Here is a 12,387-nt window from a genome sequence, read left to right as displayed (position 1 = left end):
GAGACCCCCCACTTCTTCTGTCCCCTCTACCAGCCACTTCAGGGAAGATCCCCTGTAGGCATCTTCTGCAGAGATGCCCATCTCTGCTCATACTGGAATTTGGTTCCAAGGAGTGGGTACATGGCTCAGTTGGTAGAGTGCTTGCTGTGCTAGCAGGGCTTGTTATGCACACACACACACACACACACACACACACACACACACACACACACACACACACACCCCTTCATACACAGAGATATGCAAAGATCTAGATGAGCATGCAAAGATGTTTATTGAGTAGAAAAGATCTGTTCAGCTAATTTGAAGGGAGCCGGGGGCAGGTTTCATGAGGATAGGCGCTGATATGCAGTGCACACAGAGGAATTGGTTTTTCATCACTATGATCATGGCATGAGCAGACAAGCGCAGGCACTGGAGCTACTAAAATATCCCATCCAAGTGAACCGGAACCACTGGGTAGGTCGTGTTGTCCTGTGGAGTTCTGTTGTTACATGCAACTCTGTAGAACTTCATTCCTCCTGTCATTTGGTATCTGCATTGGGTATAATTTTTGGCTGGAGTTGTGAGGTTACAGTAAGTTATAGATACCCGAGATGAACTATTATGACAATTTGTATGCCCGGTATTGCAGGCAGTATTTGGATTGGCACACACATGAACAACACCAATGAAACTTGTATATAGGAAAGTATTTCTGTTCTTGCATCTTCCTGTATAACTGTTAACTACTCGCATTGCGGCATTGCATCGAGGGTAAGCCTTGTTATATAGATGCTGGATTGCAAACCACTGGGAAGGGGTTAAATTGGGTGGAATCTGGACTGAGACAACCAATAGGACAAGTCCCAGCAGCAGCAGCAGCAGCAGGAGGCATAGTCGGGACTCAAGCCGCTTCAGAACCATGTTTCCTGTGAGAACAGAAGAGAAGTGATTACCCTCTATCTTGGCTCAGTTCTTCCTGTCTCTTCCCGAAGGCCCTCTGCTGTCACTGTGGGCTCACGGTTTCATTTCTCCCAGACACTGCCCCACCACTGCCCCTCCTGTCCCAGTCCTGGACAGCCAGTGTCTTACCCAGTCTGTGTTGTGGCTCCTGTGAGGTCGCAGTGCTGGTTGTCCTGCGATGATGGGCTGGCTCCACCTGAGTCCGTAGATATAGAGCAGACCCTGTGGGTGGAGCTGGCAGAGCCACGTGGCCGGAGTCTTCAACATGCGGAACCCGCAGATTGGTACGTTGCCTGGTTGTGCAACCAGCCCTCTGTTTCTTCACTTGGCCAAGCAATGGTGCTGCCGGCTCCACTGTAAGAAATCTAATTCTAATCACCTTGCGCATGGCAGTTTGAAACTCTGCTTAAAAACCTCTGTATTCTGTCCATTGGCTAAGGATTTGGTGATTGTGTTTCTGTAATGGACAGACCAAGGTTCCTAATATCCTGGCTAGGTATGTAGAGGAAACAGAGCCTTAGAAACTGAGATTCATAATTGATACTTAGATTTCTGTCTCTCACTTTAAAAATTATATGATGTTGGGGTATGGAGAGTTGGTTCAGTGGTTTAGAGCACTTGCTGCTCTTCCAGGGACAGAAGTTTGGTTCCCACACCTATGCTGGGCGGCTTTCACCTGCCTGTAATTCCACTTTCAGGAGATCTGACATCTTCTAACAGCGTCTGTTGACAGTCACATGTACACAGACACACAGCCACGTAAGTGAAAACAAATCTTAGGGACCGATGAGATAGATGTCAGTGGTTAGAAGCACATTCCTTCCCTTCCCTTCCAGAGGGCTCCAGCTTGTTTGTCACCTAGAGGTCACAACTGCAGTTACCTGGCACATGGGCACACACACACACACACACACACACACACACACATACACGCCACACGAGTTACCAGCTTACAGGATACAATTTGGATATTCCAACAAATGGCTGTCTCAGACCGGAGAGGCTGAGAATCCCAGAATCGCTCAGTTCACAAGGCTGGGTGTCTCAGTAGCTCCAGTCTGAGCTGGAGGCCTGGAACATTCCTGGAGAGATGCTAGCTGTCAGTCTACATTAGAAACGGGAAGAAATTGGTTCGGAGAGTGTCGGAGGAATGTTATAGCAACAGGCTAGAGGAATTTGTCAGTGAGGGTGAGGACAAGCAGGCAAGAAGGAATTTTTTTTTTCTTCTTCTTCCCTGTGCTTTTTTATCTGGATTCCAAGCCAAAGGTGTCACCAACGTGGGCCTGTCTGCTTCAAATAACCCGGTCAAGAAAGCCAGTTCTGGGAATGCCCAGCGGTACTCAAGCTCCACTCCTGCTCTGGTCCTGCATGCCTGTACTCTGTCTTAGAATCTTTCCGCCCCACCTTCTTCTGCTTACAAATCCTTCAGCATCCAGCCTGGCACAGGAGGAGAGTCAGGCCACTCCGTCTCCCGGGAGTTCTTGCTCTGGCCCGCAGGGGGCGTTCCGTCACCTTGTTCCAGCCCGCAGCGAGTTCAGAATTCTGCCCTAGTTCCTTAACACACGTGTAGGGTTCTTGGTAATTGCTAGAAGTCCGGAAGGTAATAGGTGAATTAAAAAAACAAAATTGTGACGCATAAACATGGTCTAGCTTCCAAAGAACAGATTTCTGAGCCCATTACAGCCATGATGCGCCCAGATGCTTTAGTATTGAACTTGCTCCCTTCAGATTTACACTGCTGTACTGAACAGTGGCGAAGGAGGAGAGGGTTGCGATAATTGCTGGTGTGACAAGCTTTACACTTTGGCTACACCAGAAAAAGCTTTTCTGGAATCTAGTCTAGCCACGATCCTCCCGGGAATGAATTTCTTACAGCCACAGCGGGGCAGTCGGTAAGTGGCATGGAATGCGTTTATTCTTTCATTCCCAGATCCATTTAAACTTCCTGTTGGGACACAGTGCTGTCCAAATAGGCTGCGCGGGATCAAGAAGTGATAGCCACTTTAGAATACTGACCGTAGGCTGCCGCTTCAGTTTTAGCTATGCCTTCTCCCTCTGCTGAAGCAGCTTGCTTATTTTTCTATTTTGATATAAAGCCAGGGTACAGGCACTACTCATTTAGCGTTCTAGTCTCTACCATAGATAGGTGAAGTAATTACCCTACAGGAGGGAAGCCCTTCTGAACTGTGATTGGTGGAGGGTGTTAGTTTGCCCAGCTTCCCTAGTGATGCGCTTCTGTGGCCTTCAGTCTCCTTCTAGGCCCTCAGAGCTGTCCGGCGACCTGCGTTGTGTTTATAGCTCACGGTTGCCTTTTATCTTCTCCAGGTTTGTCCTCGTGTCATCTACAGATGCAGCCCCCCACATGGGAGTCCCAATCTTTTGGTGCCAAAGGTAAGGTGACTCTTTCCCTTGGTATCCTTACTTATTTTGGTGAGGGGAGCTGGGTTTACTAGGCTACCTGGCAGTGGCAAGAGGAAAGGTCTGCCTCCACCTCCTAAATCTTGGGGTTACAGGTGTGGACCTTCATAGCCTGTTTTGTGTGATGCTGGGGATTGTGCACACTAAGCAAGGGCCCCTGGAGGTACATCCCTAGACCTCTACTCCCCATCTTATGACCCATAGTGATACCCACACTGATACCCACACTGATACCACCGTTAGCGCTTGTGGTTATTAGACTGCGTCCTCATTCAAGTTGTTGTTGGTTTGTTTGTTTGTTTTTCGAGACGGGATCTCTCTGTGCAGCCTTGACTGTCCTTGACTCGCTTTTGTAGACCAAGCTGGCCTTGAACTCATATCGATCTGCCTGCCTCTGCCTCCCAAGTGCTGGCATTAAAGGCGTGGCGCCACCACCGCCCGGCTCTTGGCTTCTTCTTTTTAATCATTACAATGTACTCCATCAATATTACTTGAGGCAAGGTGGGGAGGGGGGAGTGTGGGAGGGGGTGTGGGGGGAGGGGGCGGGCAGACTTCCCTAAAATGTATACACACTGCAATTTAGTAGAAAGTGCCTGTGTCCAGCATTGTGCAGCTTTCCCCACTGTGAACACACCCCACCAGAGCGGGGCATTTAGTAGAACTGAGACGCTTTCTTTGTTGCTGTTGCCATCTGCGGCAGGGATCATTCTTCCTGTCACCAGTGATTTGGGTGGATGCGAGATGCCGTTCATTATCGTGTCCTTTGGAATCATCTCGTGGCTTTAGAGATCCTCCGTGGGGTTTCCTCACTTCTTCCCCACACGCTAGCCGACAACCGCCATGCGTTTAACAGTGTCTTAGCGTGGCCCTTTCCCGGGATGTCATAGTCAGGCAGAAGTCCGCTTTTTCAGACTCTGGCTTTTTCCACTCCGTGATGTGCTCTTCAGTTTTCCCTGTTTCTTCCATAACACGGCGGCTCATTTCACTTTATGCTGACGTGTCACAGTTAATTTCTTAAGAGTGTCATGCTGGGCGTGGTGGCACTTGCCTTTAATCCAGCACTCGGGAGGCAGAAGCAGGAGGATCACTATGAGTTCAAGGCCACCCTGGTCTACGAAGAAAGACCAGGGACGGTCAAGGCCAGAGAAACCGTGGCTTGAAACCTCCCCCCCCCCCTAAAAAAGGCTGTCTTGATTGCTTTGAAATGAAACAGTTTGTGATGGCTAATCTTGATTGTCAATTTAATAGGATTGAGGAATACCTCAGAGATTAGTGAAAGATGTTTCAGGACATCTCTAGCACCTCTGGGACCTACTGAGTGGATTAATCCCTTGACGGATTCCTAGTCTGGTGGTGAAAGGAGAAGGTGGAGCACACCTCGTTGGGGGAGTAGGGTGTCCTTGGGGACTAGTCCCCCTCCCCCGGGGAGAGGGGCCGCTTCCGGTGTGCTCTGCTTCCTGTCATCAATCATGAGGTCCTCGCCACACCACCTACCTGCTCTCGCCACCGTCTTCTGCTGACTGTGGGCCCAGAACCAACAGAGACAAAGAGCGGGAACAGAATCTCCGAAATCCTGGGCAAAATAATTCTCCCTCTTTTCGGCTGTTTGCTTGGGTACTTTGGTCACCTACGTTCACTGCAGCAGGGACTTATGTGAAGGCCTCCATGCAGACACAGCACACAGGCATGCTTCCCACTTGCTTGAGCGAACACCGGAGAGTGCTGCGGCTTGATCATAGGGTGAGCTGTACCTGGTTTTGTAGGATACCTCTATTTTGTTTTTGTGGCAGGGTCTTGCTATGCAGGTCAGTCTGGTCAGGAACGCATCCTCCTGCCCCTGTTTTCCAAAGGCTGGGATTACACCCGGAATTTTAAATTCTCGTTAACGGATAGTAATGGTACCTGCCAATGGCTACTGTGTGCTAACGTAATCACATGAGGACAGCATGCACTGATGCCAGTGGGAAGGTAGCAGTTTCCTCTGCTGGTTTGGGCCCGTTAAGCTTCTCACTTCTAGTCCATCATATACTACTTCATAGATTAATGTGCGTTACAGTCACAAACCTCCTGAGGTCAGCTGACACTTGCCTGGGCTAGACGACAGTGGCCTTTCAGCGACTGTGCTAATATATATATAAAAAAAAAAAAAAAAAAAAAAAAAAAATATATATATATATATATATATATATATATATATATATAAAATGGTTTCATTACATGGATCTTTTAATGCTAACTTCAGAGTGTCTTATATATTTGGAAAGACAGCTGAAATTAATAGTAAAAGACAACAGAATTTAAAAGGAGGCATCCAACATGAACAAGAAGTGGAGTTCCAAGAAGCCATATAGTCTTTAATTGACAATCTTAGTGCTGGGGGTGGGTTGACGCCTTCCGAGTTGTTGGCCAAAGATGTCCCAGATGCCCCTCAAACAGTAAAGGCTGGCGCTGCTGCTACTGGCTGCATCCCAGAACTGGGTTGTAGGACTTCATTGTTGAAGATGGCACATACTTTGACTATAGGATGTGGAGAAAAAAATTGCACTGAGCTAGAAGCTCCTTCCTTCCTGACTGATATTCACAGTGACAGAGATGCTAGCTATGCAAGCTGCTTGAGGGGAGTTGTTGTCAACAGTCCTCCTTGGCTGTGGACCTGTGTGCTACGCTATCAACATGTCAGGTAGGACGCGCCAGCTGGTACAACAGTGGCATGGACTGTTATAGAAACAACCAATAACTTTAGAATTGGGTTTAAGGTCCACCGCACAGGAAAGAATTAATATCTGGTACTCCAAGCCATAGGGAAACCTCTGGCCAGGAGGCTCACAGGGACCCACTAAGTAAACAACTGTGATTGTCTTTTTCAATGGATGTGATCAGCTTGTCAAGTTACCTTCTAAGCATTTGTGTTTATTATGCACATAAATCATTGCTGCTAGTACTGCTGCTGCCTGCCTTAACTTACAATGGATGGTGGCTGCTGTTGGAATGACTCAGAAACAAAGTGACTGCTGAGGTAGCATGGTTGCCAGTAATTTTAAAAAAGCTTATAGGTATCTCCCCCTTTCCAAGGCTCAGGAAACATTGTGGAGGGAGGGGTAGACAGACTGTAAGAGTTGGAAGTGGGGGGAGGAGGATTATATGAGTTTCCCCCCCCCCAGACATAACAAGGGTGCTGGGGTTACAGGCCCACCCAGTGTTTATGAAGGTGCTGGGGATCCAGAAAGTGCTGTTCACAGTTGTATGGCAAAGGCTTTAATCACTGAGCCACCCCCAGCCCCTTGATAGTGGAGTTTTAGGGCCAAAGATCTGCCTTTCGGAGTCCCAATAGGTTGGCTACTTGTCCCCATGAGACAACTAAAGTAGTAAATACTGATGAAAAAAGAGAGAAAGATTTGGGCAGTGTGGCACAGAGGGTCCTATGACCTCAGGACTGTCTTCTGGGCATGAAGGTGAGCTTTAGGATTACACAGAGGAAGAATCTGAGTAGGGGACAAAAAATATAAATAATCAAACATTTCTGGTCCTTCCAGGTGGCCCCAAGAAGCTGCTTAGGCCGTTATCACTTAGTGGGAGCAATCTGGTTCCCACAAGATGACTGTCCGGCTTCGGGGTGCAGCTTCTCCATTCCAGGCCACAGCCCTTGTTCCGAGTGGAGGCGTGGCCGCTCTGGGGCGGCTGCTGACTGGAGAGCATGGCTTCCACCTCGAAGGGGAAGGAGATCAGTTTGCTATTTCGCTTTGTAGACAGGCACTATAGCAATGCCTGCATGCAGAGCAGAGCAGTGACCCAGAGAAACAGGAAGTGTGAAACGAAGCAAGACAACACCAGGCTCTCAGTTCTGCTTTGAGTTACCCCGCAAGCCCAGGCAAGAGAGTTTCCTAGTTTCTCTTTATGCAGCAGGTGTCCTGTGTTGTCTGTGCAAAGGAGTCACGCGAATCATTGATTCCGAAGAGTTCTCCTCTTCCTCTGCTGTGGATGTTACAGGCAGAACACAGGGGGTCCTAAAAGTCACTTCACTGCTCCCCTTTTCCTTTGCCTTGTGATTCAGATGTCAACATGCTTGGCTGTGTATGAACTTTTATGTACAGACTCAAAATGCAGAAAGTAGGATAGTTCTACTTTTAAGTAGGATTTGATATCATTCCTGGAACTTGCTATGTAGATCAAACTCAAAGAGACCACCTGCCTCTGCCTCCCCCCGTGCTGGGATTAATGGTGTGCACCACCACATCTGGCCTTGATATCTTCTTTATTTTATGTGCATTAGCATGAGAGTGTCAGAGCCATTGGATCTAGAGTTACAGACAGTTGTGAGCTTCCATGTGGTACTGGGACTTGAACCCCCGTCCTCTGGAAGAACAGCCAGTGCTCTTAACTGCTGAGCCAGCTCTCCAGCCCCTGGCCTTGATATCTTAAAATGTCTATTTCTTATATTTTTTTCCACTGGATACTTTTTAATACCTTATATTGACGCGTGAAAATAAGTGCCTGGTCCATTCTGCTTAGCTGACCTGGGCTAAACATCCAACATTACTTTCTGGCATGAGTTATTGGCCTTTCTGAGTCTGCTCATCTGTACAGCAACGTTCCACGCACCCATCTCAGTGTTGCTGTGAGGAGTAAATGGAACACCGAGACGCTGTGTAAGAGATAGCTCTTCAGTTCTGCAGGACTTCCCCCGCCCCCCCCCCCCCCTCCCTCCCCCCCCCCCCCAGCTTCTTCTGCTGCCCCAAACCAGTCAGGCAAGTTCTCCAGTCTTCACTTCCTTCACATCTTTGGCTTTCTGCTATTTCACACTGTCATCGTTCCTCCCAGGTTTCTTGCGATAATTGCATCTCATATAATCTCCCTGCTCTCGGGCTAACCCACACATAATCCAATTTTTGCCTTATTGACTGATTATTTTTTAAAATTAAAAAAAAAATCTGACGCTGTAATTAAAAGCCTTTAATCCTCAGATTAAATTCAAGCTTTCCCCTTCTTCTTGATCTGGTCTCTTTGCTTCTGTCTTTCTGACTGCTCATGTCATATGGTCCTGGGGCCTCCCAGGACTCGGCAGCTGTACCTGCTCTTCCTGATGGGTCACTGGAAAGTGCGCCGCTGCCACATCTGCTTGGAACGCTCTTCCTCTCGGTTTTATTAACTTAACACCCACTCTTCTTTTAGGTTTCCCCTCAGCTGTGGCTTGCTTTTAATTCCAATATGGCAAAGCGCTCCTTGGAATGTTAGTGCAATGTCAGGTCACCTGATGCCTTGCTTCCTGATTTGATCGTCGCTGAACTTTGAAGTCCCTGAGTGAAGGTGTTCTCTCACTCTTGAACACCCAGCATCTAACTGGGTCAGCACTCAAGGCTAAGGAGGTACTGCTGGTGAGGTGCTCATTACCACCCAATACCAGGCTTGAACTTGGGTACTTAGTTTTCTGTCCCCACGGGAAAATATTTGTCCCTGTGAAATTTTGTCTTTTTCTTAATGGATGTAATCTAATGCTTCAGCCTCATAGGAACTCTTCAGAGCACATTCACACTATTTGTTGTATCGATCGTGTGAACTCTCGCCCCTCCAGCAGCCGTCAACTGCTGTCAGGCCCCAGGATAGGGTGGGACTGTGGAGGTCCATTCCCTCCTCATGATGGAGTGTTGACTGGCTTTTGTAAAGATAAGCCTACCTGTTGCGAGTTGATGTAAACAACAGCTATGTTCTAGCTAGACTTCAGCTTTTCTCTCCATCCACCAGCTTATACATTCAACTCTTCCGAGACCTTTTCTGAGTCTTGGATGGCGGAGGTTGATACAGATGACCCAACCACAGCTGAGAACTCAGAGTTATTTATACTTGGCCCTTGGACCAGTTGTGAGTCTCTGTATTAACCACTACCCATTGGGTGTGTGGGGGTGGGGGTAGGAGCTTCTCTCACTGAGGTTGTGGGCATACTTTGGTCTACCAAGGAGGAAGAAAAGGAGGAAGCCTCAGATATAGCCATAGCACTTGCATCCTAGTCCTGGGGAAGTTACAGTGGGATGTGGTCCCTGGGGAGACAATGGGGACAACTGTTTTAAACCCTGGCTCGGAATGAGTGAGTCCAGAAGTGTTGGGTTCTTAAGCCATTGTTTCTAAGCCTAGGTCAGGCTGCATTCGGTTCACCAGGGACATCTGGACTGGGGGAAGACCTCATCAGGTGTGCTTGAGAGCTCTGCGCAGAGGCCACAGAGATGCAGCCCCACTCCCCCATCTCTTTCCTTAGGCTTCTTTTCAATTCCCACGACTCTCAACTACACACAGAGATTGGAATTAATCTTATCCTGATAACCTAAAGAAAAATAAGGACAGGGCATGGTGGCACACACCTCTAATCCCAGTACTCAGGAGGCAGAGGTTGGTGGAACTCTGTGAGTTCTAGGCCAGCCAGGGCTACACAGTGAGACCCTGTCTTTTTTTTTTTTTTTTTTTTTTCAGTATTTGACTATAACACTGACCAATACAAGATGGATGATGGAGACTCAGCCAAGTGATAGAAGGACCTACTCTCAGCTGAGGCTCTTCAAGGAAGCTTAGGTGACATGCAAATGAATTGTTTGCTCAAAATCTCCTTGACCATCAGACCAAAGTATAGACTCACCCAGATCAGGAACTAACTACTTGGGGTTACAATACCCCAACAAGGAGCCACAGGTATGGCGACAGAGGGCCTTCTTGTATCAGTGAGACGTGTATTAAGAAACCTTCAACTGTGCTAAAATCCAGTGAGGAAAAGAGGTGAAGATCTTGTCCGTTGTCAAAAAGCTAGGTGATGCCTTCAGGACATTTACTAATGTGGATCCCTCATCCCCTGAGGGCGAACTCTTCTGAGGCAGCAGACCCCATAGACACAGCCTGAGACGGACCTGTTGGTGTTCAACAATTGCCATCTGGAGTATGGCCAGCCTAACAAGAGGCAGGCAGATGAAGGGGTCAGAGCCGGGATACAACGGCCACTTACAGGACTGAGGGTGCCTGAGGAGTAGGCTGGCTACTACAACTGCTGACTTGAAAATACATGCTGGGGAAGCTAGGGCCCTCGGGAAGTGGAAAGTAAGAAAACCAATCTGCTAAGAGATACTAAAGCCTTGCCTCCATTTTCAGTAATCTTTCCTCTCCATCTAGAAGCAGAATGGGAGATATGACACTCTGGAAGCCTTGTTTGCTTGTTTCTGCTTGCTACCCTGGCCTGGAATTTACTTTGTAGACCAGGCTGGCCTTGAACTCAGGGATCTACCTGCCTCTGCCTCCTGAGTGCTGGAATTAAAGGCATATGTGCAGTGAGGAACAGGTTTTTAAATCAGGTGTTCTCGATGCCTTTTGTGTTGCTGGGAAGAGACTTACTGAGCTGCCCATGTATAATAATCTTAAAAAGATGCTACTTCTGGGGTTGGGGATTTAGCTCAGTGGTAGAGCGCTTGCCTGGCAAGTGCAAGGTCCTGGGTTCGGTCCTCAGCTCTGAAAAACAAAAAAAAAAAGATGCCACTTCTGGCTGTTCTCCTTTATCTCCAGCTTCCAGTACTTACTTCTCAGACACAGGACCAGAGGGCCATCGATCTACTTCCCCTTATAGTTAGTTATAGTTATAGTTAGTACACCTGATGCTTTACTAGGACAGGGGAAATCACTACCTCCTCAGTAGTCTCCTACACCTATCCCATTGAAAGAGAGTCCAGATTCCTTAGCAAAGGCTATAACTGACTGACATACAATGACAGTGTCTTTGGTAGCAATTGCTTTTCAAAACACAAGGGCATTCATTACCTATGCAGCCCAAGAAGCAGTCTGCTCGATGCTCAAGGGAGTTACTGGTTTTGGGTCAACATGTGAGGACAAGGTGAAAATGGTTTAAGAATAATATTTAACAACTAGTCTCATCTCCAGATGCCAGCTACACAATAATAGCTCTTTGCGGGTAATACATCATCAAGGCTTTTCTGAGTCTTGCTGTGTGTGGGGCCGTTGGTTGGTGAAATGATGTGACTCTTGCTTGGATCTTGGTTTTTAAGCCTCCTGGTAGAATTTATGTCTTGGGGACTACATCAATTTCAGGTTGAACTTTGATGTTAGTGTCCCAGCCAGTTCTCAACACAGGCAATCCAGATCCTCCTCAACAGGCAGTAGGCAGAGCTGGAGGAGAGTTTCCGGTTCTTGGAATGAAAGTAGTCATGGAAGCCTGATTATCACCCTTCAGCTCCCTTGAATGATTTCTGGGATCATGGATCTCAGGAAGCAGTTGAGGCAGGAGACTAGAGAGGAGGCTGAAGCCTAGAAGAGCTTATCCAGAGCTTTACACAGCAGTTCATGAAAAAACAAAACAAAACAAAAGAACTTGGCAAAAAGAAAATCTGGAAACTCCCCATTTTGGCTGAAACTGGTGCACAGATCTGGTGCAGATGCAGAGGCACCCTAGAGCGTGTCTCACAGCTCATCACAGGAAACACACACTTGGGTGGAGGTTGGTGACAGCTCATCAGAGGAAACACACACTCAGGTGGAGGTTGGTGTCCCAATGGGACATGAGATGCATGAAGTTGTATTTAGAATGCCTGGAAAGCCCACCTTGTGCACATGAACCTGCAGAAACCCTGTGCTGTGCATCGTTTAGGTCCTAATCCCAAGCTTTGCCTCTTGGTGAAGAGAGCCCATCCCTGTGAAACGGGCCCTATGGACTTTGCATCCTCTACCAATAGAATCTGTCCTTCTGCTTGTCACAGACATGTCCTCCAGGCCCAAGCTCTGACTGAGCTCTATCCACCAGCAAAGAGAACCCATTTGTATTGCAAAGGTCGCAGATGCTTTCCTACTTTGCCAGGGAGTTTCTATGCAGCTCTGCTTACAGCTTGGTAGCTGTCACATGGAAACCTTTCCCCAAAGCTTTACTATGCTTAAATGTGTATGAAGAATAAACCACAGAGTCAGACTCTGCAAGTCTTGGCCCAGTGTGCTTCAGGAATGGTGTTGACTCCGGTGCAAGGCTTGTGCAGCCCCGGACAGTGAAGG

At 47.8% G+C, this 12,387-nt stretch overlaps 1 protein-coding gene across 1 annotated transcript; it reads right to left on the bottom strand.

Annotated features, from left to right (window-relative positions):
- Positions 1-251: 251 nt before the first annotated feature.
- Rnase2 (ribonuclease A family member 2) lies at positions 252-906 on the bottom strand. The gene has a single exon (XM_051143397.1). It carries the CDS (start codon positions 904-906, stop codon positions 424-426), a length of 483 nt encoding a protein of 160 aa, XP_050999354.1. The 3' UTR covers positions 252-423.
- Between the last annotated feature and the right edge of the window lie 11,481 nt (positions 907-12,387).

Source organism: Acomys russatus, chromosome 3 (genome assembly GCF_903995435.1).
Source record: "Acomys russatus chromosome 3, mAcoRus1.1, whole genome shotgun sequence".
NCBI classification, from domain to species: Eukaryota; Metazoa; Chordata; class Mammalia; order Rodentia; family Muridae; genus Acomys; species Acomys russatus.
The sequence above is the reverse complement of the archived record's forward strand: the minus strand, read 5'-3'. Positions and strand labels throughout refer to the sequence as shown.